Genomic DNA, 25,163 nt, shown 5'->3' on the forward strand with positions numbered 1-25,163 from the left:
CTAATCACATGTAATTCCAGAGAAGGAATTTCCCAGCCTGGGAAAAGGATGGGCTTAGAGGGTGGTTGGGGGCTGGGGCCTCTGACACTGCTCCGTGAGCCTGGCCAAGAGTCCCATGCAAGTCAGTGGCCTCCCTGCAGCCCGAAGGATCCCACATCCTCCCTGCCTTCAGGGAGGCCCCTTTCTGGAGTCAGGCCTGGAAACTGCCCCAGAGCTTGGGCCCCGGAAACGGGTTGGTCCTCCCAGGGTAACATGAGCCTGATCAGGCCTGGGGACCTGTTCAGCGGGGGCCTGGGGGCCCGTGGGGGGCTACGGAGCCTGACTGGACATGCTTCTGGCAGGACGCCCCTCCCCCGGCCACCCTGGGCTGTCCCGCTAGTAGCTGGACGTGTTCCCTGGGTGTGTGCTGGCACTCAGGCCACAGGGCTGCCTCATCCTGAAGAAGGCTGTGTTTACCCAGGGAGCCATAAAGAGATGACCTCTGATAACCTGAATCAATATTTCCCCACTGGGGCTCGGGCCCCTGCAGCTGTCTTCTTGATCATCTGGCAAATGCCACACCCACCCCTTGACCCTCCCCTGCCTTCCTGCCCCCGTGCCAGGACATATAAGGAACAGACCCCTGCCCCCAGGTGCAACCCACACTGCCCTGCCAGCCACCATGGGGCTGCCGCTAGCCCCTCTGGCGGCTGTCTGCCTGGCCCTGTCTGTGGCAGGGGGCTCGGAGCTCCAGACAGGTGAGAGAGCAGACACAGGGGTCTGGGGCCTGGCAGAGTGTCCTGGGGGCAGGGCCAGGCGGGCAGGCGTGTGGCATCTGGGAGGAGGAGGTGGTCCCCGTGTGCATCCTAGCAGCATGGGTGGCTCCGTTGAGGCTCCTGGCCTGGGTTGGTCCCCTGCAGTCCCCGGCCCTACTGACTTTCAACGGGCTGGAAGGATGGGGTTCCCCTGCCATTCCTCTGGGGTTGACTGCCCGATGACAGTGTGGGTCTTGGGGCCAGCACCAGGTGGAAACAGCAGCCCAGGCCCCACTGAACTGCGTCATTGTCCATAGGGGAGGAAGGGGCGGCCAGGACCCCACCAGAAAGCCCCATTCTCAGGTGGCAGAGACCATTGAAGAGTTGGGGCAGCACAGCCCTTGCTGGGGAGTGGGGTGTCCAGAACCTCCTCTCCTACACCCCGCTGGGCACCCGGCCACACTCCTCACCAGGCCAGGAGTAGAAGCCCTGAGACCGCTGTGGTGGGGTGACCAAAGACCAGCAGAGGGTCCGCGGATAGGAAGCTTTCCTGGCCAGGGGCCCTGCGCTGGGCTGGAAGCTGCTTCCAGGTGCTTCCGCAGGGCCCTCCTCTTGAGGGTAGCCTGGGCAGCCTTCCCCCACCGGGGCCACTCACCCCTCATTCACTGCTGTTCCCTCAGAGGCGAGAGCCCGAAACCATGGCCACAACGTCTGCAGCACCTGGGGCGACTTCCACTACAAGACCTTCGACGGGGACATCTTCCGCTTCCCCGGCCTCTGCGACTACAACTTCGCCTCTGATTGCCGAGGCTCCTACAAGGAATTTGCCGTGCACCTAAAGCGGGGCCCGGGCCAGGCTGGGGCCCCCGCCGGGGTCGAGTCCATCCTGCTGACCATCAAGGATGACACCATCTACCTCACCCGCCACCTGGCTGTGCTGAACGGGGCCATGTGAGTGTGGTCGGTGGCACCCCTTCCACATCCTAGCAAAGGGGGCTGACGGTCCCCAAAGGGGTCTTCCTTGTAGCCCTAGGAGACCCCTCCTGCCCTGGCACACAGCTCAGGAGACCAGCCTTGAGGTTTGGGTTCAGGTCACTAATTCATTCAACAAACACTGATGAGCCCCCACCACTCCCCCTATAGCCAAGGGGTTTCAGTTACCCCTTTGCCTGTGTCCCTGACGGCCCCTCCCCTCAGAGCCCACCAGGCTCAGGACAGCCTTGGCACCCCTGGAGGCTGCCTGTTTCTGGTCCTGTGCATGGAGTGGCCGTGTGCACCCACCCCAGGCTAGAGTTACAGAAGTTGGTGCAGGGGGGCTGTGGGAGCCCCTTCCCCACTCCCAGCTATTGTTCCCCTATTGTCTCCAGAACAATGAGGCCCTGTAAGTGCATTCCTGTCTAGTGGGTTCCCCACCCGCAGGACCTGCCCCTCTTCTGCCTGGGGATTCAGTTTCCTGCAAGGGGCTCCAGCACAGGCACGGGCAGGCGGGTAGAGGCCCTCAGGGGTGGGCAGGTGGGTGGGTAGAGGCCCTTGGGGACTGAGGCACAGAGGCTGGGGTGAGTGCCTCTATCTGGCCCAGCAAGGGGCATTGGCAGGAGGTGGTGTAGGGCCCCTGATAGCCTCAGGGGCAGTCTGGTGGGGGTTTGGGACCCCATGGGGTGATGTTCCACCAAGCAGGGGGCCTGGAAGGAGGCTGGGCAGCCTGGCCCTCCCTCCTCTCCCAACCTGGTGCCCTCAGGGCCTCTGAGAGGGGACCCTGCCCAGGACCGTGCCCTGAGGAGGGAATGGAGAGGAGGGCGTGCAGGCAGGAGGTGGCTCTGCTGGGGAAGCCTGGCCAGCGGAGACAGACAGGTGCTTTTTGGCCACTGCCCGTGTCCCTCCACCCCAGAGGCTGGCCAAGTTGGTGGCGCCAGGGCAGGAACTGGGCCTGGCAGAGCCACCTCCACCACCCCAGGTGCCCAGCTTCAGTCCCCTTCGGGTGGCGGGGTCCTGGGAGGACAAGCTGGGGCGCGGGTGCCTGGGTGGTGGACCCAAGAGTGACCCTGATGTGCCCCCGCCAGGGTCAGCACCCCACACTACAGCCCCGGGCTGCTCATCGAGAAGAGCGACGCCTACACCAAAGTCTACTCCCGCGCCGGCCTCACCCTCCTGTGGAACCGGGAGGACGCCCTCATGGTGCTCAGGGTTCCCGGGCTCCTGGGGCTGGTCAGGCCTCTGGGTGGACCCCAAGGGAGGGCAGGGAGGGCAGTGCTCGGACCCCTCACCGAGAGGGCAGGGGTGGGGCAGGGCCTTGGCAGCGCGGGGTGTCGGTGCTGGACTTGGGGGGCAGCAGCAGAAGCCGGCCTGGCCCTGACCCCCCAGGCCTCACCCTCCCCCCAAACACACCCAGCTTCTCAGGGACCTGCCCTGCCAGGCCGCTCCCTGGCTGCTGACCCCAGCCTTCCTGCCGCACCTTTCTGTGGCTCAAACAAGCCTCGAGTCTTGGGGGTTCCTGGCGGCTGCCCTGGAGGCTGTGGGCGGGGCGAGAGGTCAGCTCACCTGCTCCCTCCCCCAACAGCTGGAGCTGGACAGTAAGTTCCGGAACCACACCTGTGGCCTCTGCGGGGACTACAACGGCCTACAGAGCTATTCAGAATTCCTCTCTGACGGTGAGGCCCGGAGGGCTTGGTGGGGGCAGGGTGGGCTACGGGCCCCCAGGTGCCCCAGCTGAAGGACCGTGCGTCCCCAGGTGTGTTCTTCAGTCCCCTGGAGTTCGGGAACATGCAGAAGATCAATGAGCCCGATGTGGTGTGTGAGGACCCCGAGGAGACGGTGGCCCTCGCATCCTGCTCCGAGCACGTGAGTCCCCTCATTTTGGGGGGGGGTCCTGGCGGAGCTGGCCTCTGAGCAGCATGCCCACCCTGCGTCTGTCCCCAGCGCGCCGAGTGTGAGAGGCTGCTGACCGCCGAGGCCTTCGTGGACTGCCAGGACCTGGTGCCGCTGGAGCCGTATCTGCGCGCCTGCCAGCAGGACCGCTGCCGGTGCCCGGGCGGTGACACCTGCATCTGCAGTACTGTGGCCGAGTTCTCCCGCCAGTGCTCCCACGCCGGCGGCCGGCCCGGGAACTGGAGGACTGCCACGTTCTGCCGTAAGCCCCAGCACCCTGCAGGCAGGGGACCCCACGCTGGTGCTTTCCCCAAGCCCGGTTGGGAGTTGTGTCCGCGCCGGGCACTGGGAGCCAGGGGGACGCTCACTGCGGGCTGAGAGCCCTTCTCGGTGCACTTTGGCGTGGAGCGGCTGCTGTGCCCCAGCCTCACCCTCACCGTGTGGCCTCTGTGGTTCCAGCCAAGACCTGCCCTGGGAACCTGGTGTACCTGGAGAGTGGCTCGCCCTGCATGGACACCTGCTCACACCTGGAGGTGAGCAGCCTGTGCGAGGAGCACCGCATGGACGGCTGTTTCTGCCCGGAAGGTACGTGGGGAGGAGGGCCCTGCCCTGGCACTGCCCGCTGGACGAGAGGCCTGCAGCTCTGGCCTCGGGTTCTCGCCTGCGCCGAGGGGACGGCTCCGCTAGGTGGTGGGGGCAGTGGCAGCACAGAAGTGCTTCTCCCTCCACCCGATACCAGGGGCAGGTCCAGGGAGAAGGGGCCTCGGTGTGAGGCCCTTCCCAAAGGGTGGCTTAGGGAGGCTGAGAAGGGGGCTACCTTCCTGGTCATCACCCTGGGGATAGACCTCCCCCTGCCTGGCCCTGACCTGGAGCCTGGAGGCCTTTGGGAGGAGCTCGACTGTCAGGGGCAGGAAGGTGGCCTGGAGGCTGGGCCCCCATGGCCAGACCCCAATCCAGGGACCAGGTGGGGACCACAGGCGTCGGCGCAGGGGACCAGTGGTGGCTGCGGGTGGGAGGCCTGGCTGGCAGGGTGACGTCGCCTCCCTGGTTGTCCCAGGCACCGTGTATGACGACATCGGGGGCAGCGGCTGCATTCCCGTGAGCCAGTGCCACTGCAGGCTGCACGGACACCTGTACACACCGGGCCAGGAGATCACCAATGGCTGCGAGCAGTGGTGAGTCCTGGGGCCAGGGCTAAGTGCAGCAGAGGCTGGGGCAGCTGAGCCCTGACCCTGTGCCCCGCTGCCCAACAGTGTCTGTAATGCTGGCCGCTGGGTGTGCAAAGACCTGCCCTGCCCTGGCACCTGCGCCCTGGAAGGCGGCTCCCACATCACCACCTTCGATGGGAAGACGTACACCTTCCATGGGGACTGCTACTACGTCCTGGCCAAGGTAGGCTGCCCAGGGTCAGGGGTATGGGGCAGAGCTGGGGCTGGCATCCAGGCCCTTGGCCGTCCAGGGGTGGGTGGGCTGGCTGTCCCTGAAGCAGAGGGTGCCCGTGGGCTGTCCTGGGGTAGGTGACCATGCTTCTGCTCTCTGGCTGGAGGATAAGAAGCAGGCCTTCCTTTCTAAGCCACTGCCGGGTCCTAGGGTGCAGGGTGCAGCCCATCCTTGCCCTCAGCTGCTGCTCTGCCTCTTGCCCCATCACAGGGTGACCACAACGATTCCTACGCTCTCCTGGGCGAGCTGGCCCCCTGTGGCTCCACGGACAAGCAGACCTGCCTGAAGACAGTGGTGCTGCTGGCCGACAAGAAGAAGAATGTGAGTGGTGCTGCCCCCGCCTTCTGGAGCCCAAGTCCCCCAGCGGGGGCCCTTCTCAGTCCTGAGCAACCTCGGCCTTTCCCGCAGGTGGTCGTCTTCAAGTCTGATGGCAGCGTGCTGCTCAACGAGCTGCAGGTGAACCTGCCCCACGTGACCGGTGAGTTGTGCCCCAGGGAGGGGCCCAGGCCCTTCAAGCTCCGCTGGGCCTGCAGTGATTCCGACAGGCCAGCCGTCTCAGACCCAGGAGGCTGGGTGGAAAGGTTCCATGGGAGGAGGGTCCCTGCAGCACCCGGCAGGCTCTCTCCTGGGTCCTCTGCTGGAGGGGGCGGTGGGAGGGTGACATCCTCCTGCTGCTCACCTGGGCCAGGCAGGCCCCGGGAGCCCCGCCCCTCGCTGTACCCCTTACCGTGTCCCTCACCGTGCCCCTGCCTGCAGCGAGCTTCTCCGTCTTCCGCCCGTCTTCCTACCACATCATCGTGAGCATGGCCAGCGGCCTCCGGCTGCAGGTGCAGCTGGCCCCAGTCATGCAACTCTTCCTGACGCTGGACCAGGCCTCCCAGGGGCAGGTGCAGGGTAAGTGTCCCCACCGGGATTGCCCCAACAAAGGCCCACGGGGGGGCCTGCTAGCCCCAGACCCTTCCCAACCCTGTCCTGGCCCCTCAGGCCTCTGTGGGAACTTCAACGGCCTGGAAGGTGATGACTTCAAGACGGCCAGTGGGCTGGTGGAGGCCACGGGGGCCGGCTTTGCCAACACCTGGAAGGCACAGTCAAGCTGCCATGACAAGCTGGACTGGCTGGACGATCCCTGCTCCCTGAACATCGAGAGTGGTGAGGCTCGGCAACACGGGCGCCCCCACCCAGCCTGCCTGGGGGACCCGGCCCATGGCCTGGAAGGGCAGATGGGGCTCCCAGCAGGACACGTGGGTGGTGAGGGGCAGAAGTTAGGTGGCTCTCCTCCAGGGGCAGCCCAGCACCAGCTGCTTCCTGCTGTGGCTAGTTTATGGCGGCCATGGTGGCAGCCTGCCAGGTGACCCGGAAGAGGCCCTGGGCTGGTCCCTACCTGCCCCATCACATCCGGGATGCTGGGCCCTTGGGGGTGAGAGACGGGAGGTGGTGGGTGCCCTGCCCGGGTCTCTATCCAGCCTGGAGCTGCCTGGAAATTTGACTCAGGGGGAGGAAGGGACCTGGGCATGGGTGCACAGAAGGAACCATATCTGGGGCCAAGGCAGCCGGGCAGCAGGGCCCAGGGGATCTCATGGGGGTCCCAGGCCCCGCTGAAGTTCTGATCCCCCACTCCCCAGCCAACTATGCCGAGCACTGGTGCTCCCTCCTGAAGAACACAGAGACCCCCTTTGGCAGGTGCCACTCGGTCGTGGACCCCGCTGAGTATTACAAGGTGGGTGGGACCCACACCCCCAGGCCCCCATGCCATCGAGGTGGACTCAGGGCACTCCCAGGCCTCCATGCCACCTGTGAGGTGGACTCAGGGCACCTGGCCGGGCCCACTGGTTGCTGTGTGTGTGTGTGAGCTTGCATCTGTGAGCGCCGGGCCATGCTCTGCCTCCTTGCCTCACTGCCCGCCCACCTTGTTCTGTCGCCCAGAGGTGCAAATATGACACGTGCAACTGCCAGAACAACGAGGACTGCCTGTGCGCCGCCCTGTCCTCCTACGCACATGCCTGTGCTGCCAAGGGGGTCATGCTGTGGGGCTGGCGGGACCATGTCTGCAGTGAGTACCGTCCCTGTGGACTGCCTCCTGGGGATGGGGTCCAGGCTTTGAGCTCCTGGGACAGGGCTGGGGGCCCTGAGCATGGGTGATCCAGGGAGAGGAGTCGGCCCCCTGCAGCCGACTCCAGCTTCATCGGCCAGTGGTAGCGGGAAACCAGCTCCTCCTACAGCAAGGGACGGTCACATAGCAGGGGTGGAACCTGGGGCCGGCCTGGAGCTGTGGTGGCCGAGTGTGGAAGTGTGTCCCAGAGTGTGCACTCCCTGGTCCCCTGGCTGCCCTGGGGATGGGAGCTAGGCGTCTGGCTCCTCCCGCCCCTCACGCCACCCCATGGTCCTCTGCAGACAAGGATGTGGGCTCCTGCCCCAACTCGCAGGTCTTCCTGTACAACCTGACCACCTGCCAGCAGACCTGCCGCTCCCTCTCTGAGGCCAACAGCCACTGTCTTGAGGGCTTTGCGCCTGTGGACGGCTGCGGCTGCCCTGACCACACCTTCCTGGACGAGAAGGGCCGCTGCGTGCCCCTGGCCAAGTGCTCTTGCTACCACCGCGGCCTCTACCTGGAGGCAGGGGATGTGGTCGTCAGGCAGGAAGAACGATGGTGGGTACCTGCTCGGGTGTCAGGTGTGGCGTGGGGGCGGGGGAGCTCCTTCTGAACCTGCCCCAAGCGGAGACCTGGGAGACTCTACCTGGGGAAGCTGAGACACCCAAGACTGAGGGGTGCCTGGGGTGGGGGGCGCTGACAGTCACCAGGCTCACATCTGTCCCGGGGAAGCTGCGGGCTGTCTGTGGCCGTCTTGTGTGGGCCCCACTCATCCCCGGCGTTTTCCACAGTGTGTGCCGGGACGGGAGGCTGCACTGTAGGCAGATCCATCTGATTGGCCAGAGTAAGTGGCACCGCCCCGGCCACCCCTCCCCACCTGCTCTGGCCACTGTCCCCGGCCACCCCTCCCCGCCTGCCCCGGCCACTCTCCCCGGCCACCCCTCCCCGCCTGCCCCGGCCACCTCTCCCCGGCCACCTCTCCCTGGCCACCCCTCCCCGCCTGCCCTGGCCACCCTCCCTGACCAGCCCTCCCCAGCCTGCCTGAGACCCCCAGTTTCAGCTGGAGCTGCAGCCCCTCCGTCCCACAGGCTGCACAGCCCCAAAGATCCACGTGGACTGCAGCAACCTGACCGCAATGGCCATCTGGAAGCCCCGAGCCCTCAGCTGTCAGACGCTGGCCGCCGGCTATGTGCGTGCTGGGGGTGCTGCTGTGGGCGGGCAGGGATTCCTGGCTGACTGAGCCCGGCTCCTGTACTGTGCCCCCTGCCAGGGTCTGGGTGCTGAGTCCTGAGGACGCAGGACCTGTCGATGCTGTCCCTGTCCCTGGGAGGGAAGTGGCAGGCTGTGAACCACTGGGGCACAGGGGCCAGTGTAGGGCCCTCAGCCAGCAGCCCTTACCAGTCTCCCTGCCCTGTGGCGGGCCTGAGGGGAGGGAGGCCTGAGCCCAGGCTAGGGGGAGTGGTGGGAGGTCTGGGATGTGACAGAGACTGCATGGTCAGGCCTTTCCTGGCTGCGTATCCAATCCTGATGGGCTGCAGGTGGGCTGCAGGGAGGGCAGCTCAGGGAGGGCTGCAGCCTCACCTGTCCACCCCTGAACCCCACTCTCTGGCTGTCTCCAGTACCACACAGAGTGTATCAGCGGCTGTGTGTGCCCCGATGGGCTGATGGACGACGGCCGGGGCGGCTGTGTGGAGGAGAAGGAATGCCCTTGCGTCCATAACAAGGACCTATATTCCCCCGGGGCCAAGATCAAGGTGGACTGCAATACCTGGTAAGCTGGCCCGGCCTGTCCTGGCTGCCTTCCAGGCCCCACGTGCTCTGCAGGGGTGGCCACTGGAGAGCGGGCCAAGGGGCAGGTGCCTCTCCTTTGGGGGTCGGCCTGGGTCTTGCGAGATCCTGTGGCAGACCCTGTCCCACGGGCAGGGTGGTCTCTCATGTCAGCCGCTGGTCTTGAAGCCATGGGAGAAGGGACATTTGGAGCCACTTTTGGGGCCTGCAGGTGTTCTGTGTGGGAGACACAGGGAGCTGTCCGCACGGTGTCCAGGGTCTCCTCCAGGCATCCATGAGCGGGTCCTGGGTCCCTTCAGGCTCCTCTCCTGTCCCCCTCAGCACCTGCCAGAGAGGACGCTGGGTATGCACCCAGGCTTTGTGCCATGGCACCTGCTCCATTTACGGGAGCGGCCACTACATCACCTTTGACGGGAAGTACTACGACTTTGACGGACACTGCTCCTATGTGGCTGTTCAGGTGTGGTCACGGGCACTGCCTGGCTGGGCTGCTTGTGGTCAGGGACCCTCTGCCTGCCCCGAGCCCAGTGCTCAGCTCCCTGGGAAACCCTGAGACTTGGGAAGGCCGGCCTTTCCTCAGCCCCAGACCCACACCCGCACCCACAGGAGGATTCGGTCTTCTAGCCAGGGCTGGGTGGGGGTGGTAAAACCCCTCTGCACTGCCCAGTTCTGTGGTTCTCCTCTGGGTCCTCCCTCCTCTGGGTCTTCCTCCAGGTCCTCCTCTGGGTCCTCCTTTGGGTTCTCCTCTGGGTCCTCCCTCCTGTGGGTCCTCCTCTGGGTCCTCCTCTGGGTGCACAGGGTGGGTGGGGTTGACCACCCAGCCATGGGGACTGAGGGCACCTGTATGGGGAGCTGAGTAAGGGCCAGGGCTAGGCCGCTGCCCACGAGGCTCTCCAGATCCAAATCCCACAGCCCTTTGAGGCACTGTGATCCCCAGGGACAGGATACGGGCCTGCAGTTGGGTCAGGTCCTCGGATGGGCAGGGCCAGGGCCTGGTTTGTCTGCTCAGTGGCTGTGGCCCCGCCAACTGGGGCGGGTGTGCCCTGGGACACCTGGGGCCCAGCTGTCCTGGCTGACCTTGCCCTCCTGGCCCCCAGGACTACTGCGGTCAGAACTCCTCACTGGGCTCATTCAGCATCATCACCGAGAACGTCCCCTGTGGCACGACGGGCGTCACCTGCTCCAAGGCCATCAAGATCTTCATTGGGGTGAGTGCTGCTGGCCCCGGGAATGTGTGAGCCCTGCGGGACCCTCAGACCAGCCGGTGACTGGGCCTCTCCTCCGGGCAGAGCACGGAGCTGAAGTTGGAAGACAAGCACCGTGTGGTGATTCAGCGCGACGAGGGTCACCATGTGACCTACACCACGCGGGAGGTGGGCCAGTACCTGGTGGTGGAGTCCAGCACGGGCATCATCGTCATCTGGGACAAGAGGACCACCGTGTTCATCAAGCTGGCTCCCTCCTACAAGGTGGGCTACCTCCCTGCCTGCCCTGCCCTCTCCTGTCCTCTCCTGGCCAGCCCCCCACCCCCTGCCCTGGTGTTTGCGGGACAAGCCCCTGCCCTCCCTCCAGCCCCTTTTCGGAGCCCCCGGGGTGCTTGTCTCTTGCAGGGCACCGTGTGTGGCCTGTGCGGGAACTTTGATGACCACTCCAACAACGACTTCACCAGACGGGACCACATGGTGGTGAGCAGCGGGCTGGACTTCGGGAACAGCTGGAAGGAGGCCCCCACCTGCCCGGACGTGAGCACCAACCCCGAGCCCTGCAGCCTGAACCCGCACCGCCGCTCCTGGGCCGAGAAGCAGTGCAGCATCCTCAAAAGCGATGTGTTCAGCATCTGCCATGGCAAGGTGGGCTGGCCAGGCCACGGCGGGGCAACTAGGCAGAGCAGGGCTGCAGGTGGGCGGTGGCTGTGGGCAGGGACTTGGGCGGGGCTAACTAAGCAGAGCAGGGCTGTAGTTGGGCGGTGGCTGTGGGCGGGGCCATGGGCGGGGCAACTAGGCAGAGCAGGGCTGTAGGTGGGCGGTGACTATGGGCGGGGCCTTGGGCGGGGCTAACTAGACAGAGGAGGGCTGTAGGTGGGTTGCAGCTGTGGGTGGGGCCGACTAGGCATTGCGGGGCTATGGGCTGACTGTGGACGTGGTTAGGGTGCCGTAGAGCATGCTAATGATCAGGGCGTGGCCACAGCAGGGTGAGGTCTTGGGTGCTCTTGGGGCTGGGGGCTTCTCCATACGCTCCTCCACACCTTCAGGAGTCGCCCTGCTGCGTCACCACACAGCACTTGTCCTCCAGCTTTGGCTCTGGCCGGTGCATCCTTTGGTCACGTGACCATATAATCAGCCTCCCCTCTGAGACCCTGGGCTGGACCCCCAGCCTCCCTCTGCCTCCCCAGGCTCAGATATTCACCTGGAGGGAGAAAGGACATGTGCCCCCCATGCCCGCACATCCCCAGCTACAGGCAGCTGGGGAGGACGGGTTCTAGGATGGCCATGTTACAGCTGAGGATGCAGAGGGGCTGGGTGATGGGTCCGCACAGCCACGGCGGGACAGGCGTCTCTGGACCCTCTCCCCAAGGTTGGCCCTGCTGGGGCCCTGGCTGGCTGGTGCTGGGTGACGTGCCCTATCCCAGCAGCAGGGCTGGCCTCTGGGTCCTGAGTCCAGGGCACCGGGGAAGTCCTGGCCCCATGAAGGCAGCACGGGCCCAGGACAGACCAGGGTGTTCTCCCCAGGTGGACCCCAAGCCCTTCTACGAGGCCTGCGTGCACGACTCGTGCTCCTGTGACACGGGTGGGGACTGCGAGTGCTTCTGCTCTGCCGTGGCCTCCTATGCCCAGGAGTGTACCAAAGAGGGGGCCTGCGTGTTCTGGAGGACGCCAGACCTGTGCCGTAAGAGCCCGCCCGAACTGGACCCAGGGCCAGGAGGGGGATTGGAGGTGCTGTATTGCGGGCCGGGGCAGCACTCCTTGCCCATCCAGGTGACGGGCGTGCATCACCCACCCTTTCCCCGACTTCTCCAGTGTCCTTCTTTGGGGCCCTATGGGACCTGGGTTGGCAGAGCAAGCTTGATACGTCTGCGCCCCAGCCCCCCACCCCAGATTCACCCTCACCCCGGCCCACGCCTGAGCGAGCCCTCCTGCATCTGACCCTGGCCCTGTCTCCCCCAAGCCGTATTCTGTGACTACTACAACCCTCCACATGAGTGTGAGTGGCACTATGAGCCGTGTGGGAACCGGAGCTTCGAGACTTGCAGGACCATCAACGGCATCCACTCCAACATCTCCGTGTCCTACCTGGAGGGTGAGCAGGGTGGGGCGGGCCTCAGCAGGGGTGACGGCTGAGGGGCCTGGAGGGTGAACCGGGTGGCCCTCGGGAGAGGCAACAGCCCACTGGCCTGGAGGGTGAGCCAGGTGGCCCTCGGGGGAGGCGACAGCCGATGGGCCTGGCTGTGTGGGGCTGAAGGCTGATGTTGTCTGGAGACTCATGGGGACACCCGGAGGGAGGCCTGACCCTCAGGGCACCCACACCCCAGGGTGGCCAGGCTCCCCTTGCTGCAGGGTCAGGAGGGAAGCAGGCCAGCATGGAAACTGGGAGTGGCAGGGGTGGGAGGTGCTGAGGTTTGTACAGAGCAGGGCGAGTTGGGGAGCATTTCAGGCACAGGTCAGGGGAGGCCCCTGCTGGGTGCTGGCATCTGAACTGAGAACCAGTGGCGTGAAGGAGGGACTGGTAGGAAGTTTGGGAGGGAGTATCCCGCCATGGGAGAGGAACGTGGGTCTTGGGACTCAGGGCTGCTCAGGGGCCCGATGAGACTGGGCAGGGCTCCTCAGCGGGCATCATTCAGAGCCCAGTGGGGTAGGGAGATCCAGGCCCTGCCTTTCCAATCCCTGGCGTTCCCAGAGGGGCATCCTCTGGAGAAGGGCCTGCTGGGGTAGGGATGGTGGGTGGGGTGTGGTGGATTGCGGTGGTCCCAACCCCATGCCCTGTGTCCACCAGGCTGCTATCCCCGGTGCCCCAAGGACAGACCCATCTATGATGAGGACGGGAAGAAGTGTGTCACCGCAGACAAGTGTGGCTGCTACATCGAGGACACCCACTACCCACCTGGAGCGTCGGTTCCCACCGAGGAGATCTGCAAGTCTTGGTATCTAAGCCCACGTGGCAGGGGACCTGGAGGAGCTGCACATATGGGCACATGAGTACACACACAGGTGTGAGCACACAGTGAACACAATACATGGACACACAGCCATTCCACATGGGTGCACATGCACACAAATGCACATAGCATATCACATGCACACACAGTCACATGCACAATGCACACATGCACACGTGAATGGACACTGACACAGGCACACACAGTCACACATGTACACAGTGCACACATGTATACATGTCTACAGATACCCAGGCACACACACAGTCACACTTGCACACAGTGCACACATGCACTCACAATCACACATGCACACATGCTCACATGCATGGACAGTGACACACAGGCACACACAGTCACACATGCACACGTGCCTAGACACAGATACCCAGGCAGACACTAACGGTTACACAGTCACGCATGCACGCATGCATGGACGCAGACACGCAGGCACACATGGTCACACGGTCATACAAAGCACCACATGCACACAGTCACACATGCACACATGCAAAGATACAGACACCCAGGCACACACTCTGTTACATGGTCACACACGCACACATGCATGGACACAGACACACAGGCACACACAGTCACACAGTCATGCATGCACACAGGAGCCAGGCCACAGAGGCACCAGTCCCTCACTGGGGTGGGGGGTCTTCTGTTCTCATACCATCCTCTGGGTCTGGCTTTTTCCTTCCTCTCCTCATCCCTGCTCTGTTCCCACAGTTAGAACCTAATGGGGGGCTCTTCCAGAGCTGGCTTTGGGGCAGTGCCTTGGGGCTTTGGGCTCGGTACTAGCCACATGGGAAGCTGGGGGTCTGAGCAGGGTGGGCGCAGCATCAGTGGAGTGGGACTTGTAGCCATGTGCTTGCTTTGCAGCATGTGCACCAACTCCTCCCAAGTCATCTGCAGGCCAGAGGAAGGTGAGTTGCCCTCTGCTGCCAGCCCTGTGGTGGCCGGGCCCATCTTGGGGAAGCCTGTGGGGCCTTGGATGGGTGGGGGGGTGCTGCTCCCCTCCTGGGCTCTACCCTTTGGTCCCCCGGAGCTCAGACCCACCTCCGATGTGTATCAGCCCTGGGGGGCTGCCGTGACACATCTTGTTTCTTCTTCTGGGGTGCCGGTCTCCTGTGGGGAATTTCCATCACCCTCTCCCCCGATCCAGCTTCTGCGTTCTGGCGAGATTCCCTTTATTCAAAGAGAGGGGCTCCGGGACAGGTGCAGTCTCACTGGAGCATTTGTTGGCTGCTTGTGGGGGCTCAGGCACACCTGGCCTTCCCCCTACCTTGCTCCCAATGAGGTGATTCTTGGCCTCACCCTCACCCCCAGGAATCATCAACCGGACCCAGGATGGCGCCTTCTGCTACTGGGTGTTCTGTGGCCCCAATGGGACGGTGGAAAAGCACTTCAACATCTGTTCCACTACACCACTCCCGTCCACTCTGACCACCTTCACCACCGTTACCCTCCCCACCAGCCCCACCACCTTCACCACCACCACCACCACCACCACCACCACCCCGACCCCCAGCACAGGTAAGGCCCCCGGTTCCCCCCGTGCTTCCTCAGGCTCTCACCTTCCCCTGCATCCAGCATCCAGCACACGGGGCTCTTTCAGGGGCAGGCCCTGGCCCGGTGCAGCCAGGCTCTGACCTCTGCACACCAGCTGCAGAGTGAGGTGACGGTGACATTCCTCTGCACTGAGGTGTGAGGGGGCGTGCCTGGCTCCCCTGCCCTGGTGCATTCAGATGGTAGCATACTGACCACATCCCCAAGCCCAGACCAGAGTGGAGGATCATCTGGGGAGATTTCTGAAAACCAGCAGGAAAGTATCCCTAAGGGTTAGAGAAATTTTCTTACGTTCGCCTGCGTTTGTTCTGGTTGAAATCCTAGCTACCACCGAACAAGCCACCAGGGGTATGATAGCCACAGAAAAAATAAACTTTAAAAAAGTAAGACAAGATTTTAAAGGATATTGAACTATATAATGATATCCTCTTTTCTTCCTGCTTTATTGCAGTTTTATCAACAACTCCGGGTAAGTGACGGTGATGATATTCATGATGACAAGGAGGGTGGGAGGAGTGAAGTCTCATAACATCACCTGCAGGATGCTTCCTTCAGGGCCCAGATGTGAGGCTGGCAGGGCAAGACTCCTCTGCTTATGGACCAAAGATAGGTGTATTTTGGTGACTTCATTCATGGTTTGCTGAGGCCAGGGCCTAAAGTGAGACTTGATTGACTGTTGGTGACAATATTGCGGTTAAGAGTGGAGACAAAGCCCCTTCTGGCACACTTCTTTATTGGAATAGGCAGCTCTCTTATTATTGATTCTTTGAAAAAAGTATTGAAAATAGCTGAGGAAAGGGTCCTTCATACGCTGGGTGGCCCTGTCTCTTTGGGCTTAGGTTTTCACTTGCAAAATGAGGATGGAAGTGGTGTCCAGCCCTGAGCTCTCTGACCCTGCACTCTGGTTTTCTGGCAATGACGGGGAAAAAAGAGATTGCATCTGGGGCACGGTCAGGGAGGCCCCAGGGTTCTCTGAATCCTAGTGGCCTCCTGGAGGTGCCTCTCCCCAGGTGCGAGTGACAAGAGCTGGGTTTTGCTTTCCTAGAGGTGTGCTGCTTCTGGTCTGACTGGATCAACGAGGACCACCCCAGCAGTGGCAGCGACGGCGGCGACCGAGAGACATTTGATGGGGTCTGCAGGGCCCCTGAGGACATCGAGTGCAGGTCGGTCAAGGATCCTCACCTCAGCTTGCAGGAGCTAGGCCAGAAGGTGCAGTGCGATGTCTCTGTTGGGTTCATTTGCAAGAATGAAGACCAGTTTGGAAATGGACCGTTTGGACTGTGTTACGACTACATGATACGTGTCAATTGTTGCCTGCCCACGGCTTGTACCACCACCGCTCCACCAACCACCACTCCCAGCCCCCCAACAACCACCACAACCACCCCTCCACCAACCACCACTCCCAGCCCCCCAACAACCACCCCAACCACCACTCCCAGCCCCCCAACAACCACCCCAACCACCACTCCCAGCCCCCCAACAACCACCCCAACCACCACTCCCAGCCCCCCAACAACCACCACAACCACCACTCCCAGCTCTCCAACAACCACCACAACCACCCCTCCACCAACCACCACTCCCAGCCCCCCAACAACCACCCCAACCACCACTCCCAGCCCCCCAACAACCACCACAACCACCCCTCCACCAACCACCACTCCCAGCCCCCCAACAACCACCACAACCACCCCTCCACCAACCACCACTCCCAGCCCCCCAACAACCACCCCAACCACCACTCCCAGCCCCCCAACAACCACCACAACCACCCCTCCACCAACCACCACTCCCAGCCCCCCAACAACCACCACAACCACCCCTCCACCAACCACCACTCCCAGCCCCCCAACAACCACCCCAACCACCACTCCCAGCCCCCCAACAACCACCACAACCACCCCTCCACCAACCACCACTCCCAGCCCCCCAACAACCACCCCAACCACAACTCCCAGCCCTCCAACAACCACCACAACCACCACTCCCAGCCCTCCAACAACTACTCCTCTCTCTCCATCAATAACTCCTTCTACATTTTCAACATTCTCAACGACAACCCCTACTACCCCATGCGTGCCTGTCTGCATTTGGACTGGCTGGCTGGATTCTGGAAAACCTGACTTTAACAAACCAGGTGGAGATACAGAATTGATTGAAGGCATCTGCGAATCAGGATGGGCAGCTAACATCTCTTGCAGAGCCACCATGCATCCTGATGTTCCCATTGGACAGCTTGGACAAACAGTGGTGTGTGACGTCCATGAGGGGCTAGTATGCAAAAATGAAGACCAAAAGCCAGGTGGGGTCATTCCTATGGCCTTCTGCCTCAACTATGAGATCAACGTTCAGTGCTGTAAGTGTGTCACCCAACCCACGACCATGACAATAACCACCACAGAGACTCCAACCTCAACACCCACCACAACCATCACCACCACAGAGACTCCAACTCTGACACCCACCACAACAGAGACTCTGACCCCAACACCCATCACCACCACCACTACAGTGACCCCAACCCCGACAACCATCCCCACCACCACTTCAGTGACATCAACCCCAACGCCCACTAGCACAGAGACGCCAACCCCGACACGGATCACCACCACCACCACGGTGACCCCAACCACAACACCCACCAGCACACAGACCCCAACACCGACATCCATCACCACCACCACCACGACAGCGACACCAACCCCAACAACCACCAGCACCCAGACCCCAACTTCGAAACCCATCACCACCACCACCACGACAGCAACACCAACCCCAACACCCACCAGCACACAGACCCCAACCCCGACACCCACCAGCACACAGACCCCAACCACTCCACCAATACCTATCACTACCACCACTACAGTGACCCCAACTACAACACCCACCACCACCACCACAGAGACCCCAACCCCAACACCCACCACTACCACTACAGTGACACCAACCCCAACACCTACAACCACAGAGACCCCAACCCCAACACCTACCAACACAGTGACACCAACCCCAACACCCACCAGCACCCAGACCCCAACTTCGACACCCATCACCACCACCAGCACGACAGCGACACCAACCCCAACACCCACCAGCACACAGACCCCAACCCCGACACCCACCAGCACACAGACCCCAACCACTCCACCAACACCTATCACCACGACCACTACAGTGACCCCAACCACAACACCCACCACCACCACCACAGAGACCCCAACCCCAACACCCAGCACTACCACTACAGTGACACCAACCCCGACACCTACAACCACAGAGACCCCAACCCCAACACCTACCAACACAGTGACACCAACCCTAACACCCACCAGTACCCAGACCCCAACTTCGACACCCATCACCACCACCACCACGACAGCGACACCAACCCCAACACCCACCAGCACACAGACCCCAACCTCGACACCCATCACCACCACCACCACGACAGCAACACCAACCCCAACACCCACCAGCACACAGACCCCAACCCCGACACCCACCAGCACACAGACCCCAACCACTCCACCAACACCTATCACCACCACCACTACAGTGACCCCAACCACAACACCCACCACCACCACCACTGAGACCCCAACCCCAACACCCACCACTACCACTACAGTGACACCAACCCCGACACCTACAACCACAGAGACCCCAACCCCAACACCTACCAACACAGTGACACCAACCCCAACAACCACCAGCACCCAGACCCCAACTTCGACACCCATCACCACCACCACCACCACGACAGCAACACCAACCCCAACACCCACCAGCACACAGACCCCAACCTCGACACCCATCACCACCACCACCACGACAGCGACACCAACCCCAACACCCACCAGCACACAGACCCCAACCCCGACACCCACCAGCACACAGACCCCAACCACTCCACCAACACCTATCACTACCACCACTACAGTGACCCCAACTACAACACCCACCACCACCACCACAGAGACCCCAACCCCAACACCCACCACTACCACTACAGTGACACCAACCCCAACACCTACAACCACAGAGACCCCAACCCCAACACCTACCAACACAGTGACACCAACCCCAACACCCACCAGCACCCAGACCCCAACTTCGACACCCATCACCACCACCAGCACGACAGCAACACCAACCCCAACACCCACCAGCACACAGACCCCAACCCCGACACCCACCAGCACACAGACCCCAACCACTCCACCAACACCTATCACCACCACCACTACAGTGACCCCAACCACAACACCCACCACCACCACCACCACAGAGACCCCAACCCCAACACCCACCACTACCACTACAGTGACACCAACCCCAACACGTACAACCACAGAGACCCCAACCCCAACACCTAACAACACAGTGACACCAACCCCAACACCCACCAGCACCCAGACCCCAACTTCGACACCCATCACCACCACCAGCACGACAGCAACACCAACCCCAACACCCACCAGCACACAGACCCCAACCCCGACACCCACCAGCACACAGACCCCAACCACTCCACCAACACCTATCACCACCACCACTACAGTGACCCCAACCACAACACCCACCACCACCACCACCACAGAGACCCCAACCCCAACACCCACCACTACCACTACAGTGACACCAACCCCAACACCTACAACCACAGAGACCCCAACCCCAACACCTACCAACACAGTGACACCAACCCCAACAACCACCAGCACCCAGACCCCAACTTCGACACCCATCACCACCACCACCACGACAGCAACACCAACCCCAACACCCACCAGCACACAAACCCCAACCTCGACACCCATCACCACCACCAGCACGACAGCGACACCAACCCCAACACCCACCAGCACACAGACCCCAACCCCGACACCCACCAGCACACAGACCCCAACCACTCCACCAACACCTATCACCACCACCGCTACAGTGACCCCAACTACAACACCCACCACCACCACCACAGAGACCCCAACCCCAACACCCACCACTACCACTACAGTGACACCAACCCCAACACCTACAACCACAGAGACCCCAACCCCAACACCTACCAACACAGTGACACCAACCCCAACACCCACCAGCACCCAGACCCCAACTTCGACACCCATCACCACCACCAGCACGACAGCGACACCAACCCCAACACCCACCAGCACACAGACCCCAACCCCGACACCCACCAGCACACAGACCCCAACCACTCCACCAACACCTATCACCACCACCACTACAGTGACCCCAACCACAACACCCACCACCACCACCACCACCACAGAGACCCCAACCCCAACACCCACCACTACCACTACAGTGACACCAACCCCAACACCTACAACCACAGAGACCCCAACCCCAACACCTACCAACACAGTGACACCAACCCCAACAACCACCAGCACCCAGACCCCAACTTCGACACCCATCACCACCACCACCACGACAGCAACACCAACCCCAACACCCACCAGCACACAGACCCCAACCCCGACACCCACCAGCACACAGACCCCAACCACTCCACCAACACCTATCACTACCACCACTACAGTGACCCCAACTACAACACCCACCACCACCACCACAGAGACCCCAACCCCAACACCCACCACTACCACTACAGTGACACCAACCCCAACACCTACAACCACAGAGACCCCAACCCCAACACCTACCAACACAGTGACACCAACCCCAACACCCACCAGCACCCAGACCCCAACTTCGACACCCATCACCACCACCAGCACGACAGCGACACCAACCCCAACACCCACCAGCACACAGACCCCAACCCCGACACCCACCAGCACACAGACCCCAACCACTCCACCAACACCTATCACCACCACCACTACAGTGACCCCAACCACAACACCCACCACCACCACCACCACAGAGACCCCAACCCCAACACCCACCACTACCACTACAGTGACACCAACCCCAACACCTACAACCACAGAGACCCCAACCCCAACACCTACCAACACAGTGACACCAACCCCAACAACCACCAGCACCCAGACCCCAACTTCGACACCCATCACCACCACCACCACGACAGCAACATCAACCCCAACACCCACCAGCACACAAACCCCAACCTCAACACCCATCACCACCACCAGCACGACAGCGACACCAACCCCGACACCCACCAGCACACAGACCCCAACCACTCCACCAACACCTATCACCACCACCACTACAGTGACCCCAACCACAACACCCACCACCACCACCACCACCACAGAGACCCCAACCCCAACACCCACCACTACCACTACAGTGACACCAACCCCAACACCTACAACCACAGAGACCCCAACCCCAACACCTACCAACACAGTGACACCAACCCCAACAACCACCAGCACCCAGACCCCAACTTCGACACCCATCACCACCACCACCACGACAGCAACACCAACCCCAACACCCACCAGCACACAAACCCCAACCTCGACACCCATCACCACCACCAGCACGACAGCGACACCAACCCCAACACCCACCAGCACACAGACCCCAACCCCGACACCCACCAGCACACAGACCCCAACCACTCCACCAACACCTATCACCACGACCACTACAGTGACCCCAACCACAACACCCACCACCACCACCACAGAGACCCCAACCCCAACACCCAGCACTACCACTACAGTGACACCAACCCCGACACCTACAACCACAGAGACCCCAACCCCAACACCTACCAACACAGTGACACCAACCCTAACACCCACCAGTACCCAGACCCCAACTTCGACACCCATCACCACCACCACCACGACAGCGACACCAACCCCAACACCCACCAGCACACAGACCCCAACCTCGACACCCATCACCACCACCACCACGACAGCGACACCAACCCCAACACCCACCAGCACACAGACCCCAACCCCGACACCCACCAGCACACAGACCCCAACCACTCCACCAACACCTATCACCACCACCACTACAGTGACCCCAACCACAACACCCACCACCACCACCACTGAGACCCCAACCCCAACACCCACCACTACCACTACAGTGACACCAACCCCGACACCTACAACCACAGAGACCCCAACCCCAACACCTACCAACACAGTGACACCAACCCCAACAACCACCAGCACCCAGACCCCAACTTCGACACCCATCACCACCACCACCACCACGACAGCAACACCAACCCCAACACCCACCAGCACACAGACCCCAACCTCGACACCCATCACCACCACCACCACGACAGCGACACCAACCCCAACACCCACCAGCACACAGACCCCAACCCCGACACCCATCACCACCACCACCACGACAGCGACACCAACCCCAACACCCACCAGCACCCAGACCCCAACTTCGACACCCATCACCACCACCACCACGACAGCAACACCAACCCCAACACCCACCAGCACACAGACCCCAACCTCGACACCCATCACCACCACCACCACGACAGCGACACCAACCCCAACACCCACCAGCACACAGACCCCAACCCCAACACCCACCAGCACACAGACCCCAACCACTCCACCAACACCTATCACCACCACCACTACAGTGACCCCAACCACAACACCCACCACCACCACCACCACAGAGACCCCAACCCCAACACCCACGACCACCACTACAGTGACACCAACCCCGACACCTACAACCACAGAGACCCCAACCCCAACACCTACCAACACAGTGACACCAACCCCAACACCCACCAGCACCCAGACCCCAACTTCAACACCCATCACCACCACCACCACGACAGCAACACCAACCCCAACACCCACCAGCACACAGACCCCAACCCCAACACCCATCACCACCACCACCACGACAGCGACACCAACCCCAACACCCACCAGCACACAGACCCCAACGCCGACACCCATCACCACCACCACCACGACAGCGACACCAACCCCAACACCCACCAGCACACAGACCCCAACCCCGACACCCATCACCACCACCACCACGACAGTGACACCAACCCCAACACCCACCAGCACACAGACCCCAACCCCAACATCCATCACCACCACTACCACGGTGACCCCAACACCAACACTCACCAGCACACAGACCCCAACCCCGACACCCATCACCACCACCACCACGACAGTGCCTCCAACCACAACATCCACGAGCACACAGACCCCCACCTCGACACCCATCACCACTACCACTTTGGTGCCATCAACCCCAACACCCACTGGCACACAGACCCCAACCCCGATATCCATCACCACCACCACTAAGGTGACCCCAACCCCAACATCCACCAGCACACAGACTCCAACCCCGACACTCATCACCACCACCACGACAGTGACCCCAACCCCGACAAGCATCACCACCACCACTTCGGTGACATCAACCCCAACACCCACCAGCACACAGACCCCAACCCCGACACCCACCAGCACACAAACCCCAACCACTCCACCAACACCTATCACGACCACCACTATAGTGACCCCAACCACAACACCCACCACCACCACCACAGAGACCCCAACCCCAACACCCACCACCACCACTACAGTGACACCCACCCCGACACCTACAACCACAGAGACCCCAACCCCAACACCTACCAACACAGTGACACCAACCCCAACACCCACCAGCCCACAGACCCCAACCCCAACACCCATCACAACCACCACCATGATAGCGACACCAACCCCAACACCCACCAGCACACAGACCCCAACCGCGACACCCATCACCACCACCACCACGACAGCGACACCAACCCCAACACCCACCAGCACACAGACCCCAACCCCGACACCCATCACCACCACCACCACGACAGCGACACCAACCCCAACACCTACCAGCACACAGACCCCAACCCCGACATCCATCACCACCACTACCACGGTGACCCCAACCCCAACACCCACCAGCACACAGACCCCAACCACTCCACCAACACCTATCACCACCACCACTACAGTGACCCCCACCACAACAGCCACCACCACCGCCACAGAGACCCCAACACCTACCACCACCACTACAGTGACACCAACCCCGACACCTACAACCACAGAGACCCCAACCCCAACACCTACCAACACAGTGACACCAACCCCAACACCCACCAGCACACAGACCCCAACCCCTACACCCATCACCAGCAACACCACAGCAATGACACCAACCCCAACACCCACCAGCACACAGACCCCAACCCCGACACCCATCACCACCACCACCACGACAGCGACACCAACCCCAACACCCACCAGCACACAGACCCCAACCCCGACACCCATCACCACCACCACCACGACAGCGACACCAACCCCAACACGTACCAGCACACAGACCCCAACCCCGACATCCATCACCACCACTACCACGGTGACCCCAACCCCAACACCCACCAGCACACAGACCCCAACCACTCCACCAACACCTATCACCACCACCACTACAGTGACCCCCACCACAACAGCCACCACCACTGCCACAGAGACCCCAACACCCACCACCACCACTACAGTGACACCAACCCCGACACCTACAACCACAGAGACCCCAACACCTACCAACACAGTGACACCAACCCCAACACCCACCAGCACACAGACCCCAACCCCTACACCCATCACCAGCAACACCACAGTAATGACACCAACCCCAACACCCACCAGCACACAGACCCCAACCCTGACACCCATCACCACCACCACCACGACAGCAACACCAACCCCAACACCCACCAGCACACAGACCCCAACCCCAACATCCATCACCACCACTACCACGGTGACCCCAACACCAACACCCACCAGCACACAGACCCCAACCCCGACACCCATCACCACCACCACCAGGACAGTGACTCCAACCACAACACTCACGAGCACACAGACCCCCACCCCGACACCCATCACCAATACCACTTTGGTGCCATCAACCCCAACACCCACTGGCACACAGACCCCAACCCCGTCACCCATCGCCACCACCACTACAGTGACCCCAACCCCAACATCTACCAGCACTCAGACCCCAACCCCGATACCCATCACCACCACCACTACGGTGACCCCAACCCCAACATCCACCAGCACACAGACCCCAACCCCGACACCCATCACCACCACCACTACGATGACGTCAACCCCAACACCTACGACTACAAGCACGGAGATCCCCAGCCCCACAAGCACAGCACCCATTTCTGAGTCAACCACATCCAAACCCCCACCTGAGTCCTCAACCCCTCCGATATCTCGGTCCACCTCTTCCCCTCCCACGGAGTCAACCACCCTTTTGAGCACTGCACCACCTAGCATTGAGACGACCAGCACGGCCCCACCCTCCACACCCACGTCACCTACAGCCACCACGACAGAAGGCCACACGCCGTCTCCACTGCCCAGCACCACCACGGCCCCTCCAGGTAAGCAGAGCCGCTCGGTTCCTCCAGCCTGGGATGCTTCCTCCTCCC

At 62.0% G+C, this 25,163-nt stretch overlaps 1 protein-coding gene across 1 annotated transcript in view; it reads left to right on the top strand.

The window, feature by feature from the left end:
• Positions 1-661: 661 nt before the first annotated feature.
• Positions 662-25,163, top strand: part of MUC2 (mucin 2, oligomeric mucus/gel-forming) — a 35,552-nt gene continuing 11,050 nt past the window's right edge. Inside the window, exons 1-33 of the mRNA XM_074012786.1 lie at positions 662-737; positions 1,415-1,685; positions 2,795-2,909; positions 3,292-3,382; positions 3,463-3,572; positions 3,651-3,861; positions 4,059-4,184; positions 4,657-4,774; positions 4,853-4,991; positions 5,250-5,360; positions 5,448-5,517; positions 5,796-5,933; positions 6,024-6,188; positions 6,662-6,756; positions 6,963-7,089; positions 7,431-7,686; positions 7,920-7,972; positions 8,217-8,317; positions 8,748-8,899; positions 9,238-9,376; positions 10,014-10,124; positions 10,206-10,385; positions 10,527-10,766; positions 11,646-11,802; positions 12,082-12,213; positions 12,907-13,054; positions 13,958-14,001; positions 14,405-14,611; positions 15,690-16,004; positions 20,736-20,959; positions 21,689-21,721; positions 22,292-22,324; positions 24,788-25,115. Coding sequence (XP_073868887.1) covers positions 662-737; positions 1,415-1,685; positions 2,795-2,909; positions 3,292-3,382; positions 3,463-3,572; positions 3,651-3,861; positions 4,059-4,184; positions 4,657-4,774; positions 4,853-4,991; positions 5,250-5,360; positions 5,448-5,517; positions 5,796-5,933; positions 6,024-6,188; positions 6,662-6,756; positions 6,963-7,089; positions 7,431-7,686; positions 7,920-7,972; positions 8,217-8,317; positions 8,748-8,899; positions 9,238-9,376; positions 10,014-10,124; positions 10,206-10,385; positions 10,527-10,766; positions 11,646-11,802; positions 12,082-12,213; positions 12,907-13,054; positions 13,958-14,001; positions 14,405-14,611; positions 15,690-16,004; positions 20,736-20,959; positions 21,689-21,721; positions 22,292-22,324; positions 24,788-25,115 — 4,816 coding nt within the window. The remainder of the gene's footprint in view (positions 738-1,414; positions 1,686-2,794; positions 2,910-3,291; positions 3,383-3,462; positions 3,573-3,650; positions 3,862-4,058; positions 4,185-4,656; positions 4,775-4,852; positions 4,992-5,249; positions 5,361-5,447; positions 5,518-5,795; positions 5,934-6,023; positions 6,189-6,661; positions 6,757-6,962; positions 7,090-7,430; positions 7,687-7,919; positions 7,973-8,216; positions 8,318-8,747; positions 8,900-9,237; positions 9,377-10,013; positions 10,125-10,205; positions 10,386-10,526; positions 10,767-11,645; positions 11,803-12,081; positions 12,214-12,906; positions 13,055-13,957; positions 14,002-14,404; positions 14,612-15,689; positions 16,005-20,735; positions 20,960-21,688; positions 21,722-22,291; positions 22,325-24,787; positions 25,116-25,163) is intronic.

The sequence above is a fragment of the Macaca fascicularis genome, chromosome 14, assembly GCF_037993035.2.
Source record: "Macaca fascicularis isolate 582-1 chromosome 14, T2T-MFA8v1.1".
In the NCBI taxonomy this organism is placed as follows: domain Eukaryota; kingdom Metazoa; phylum Chordata; class Mammalia; order Primates; family Cercopithecidae; genus Macaca; species Macaca fascicularis.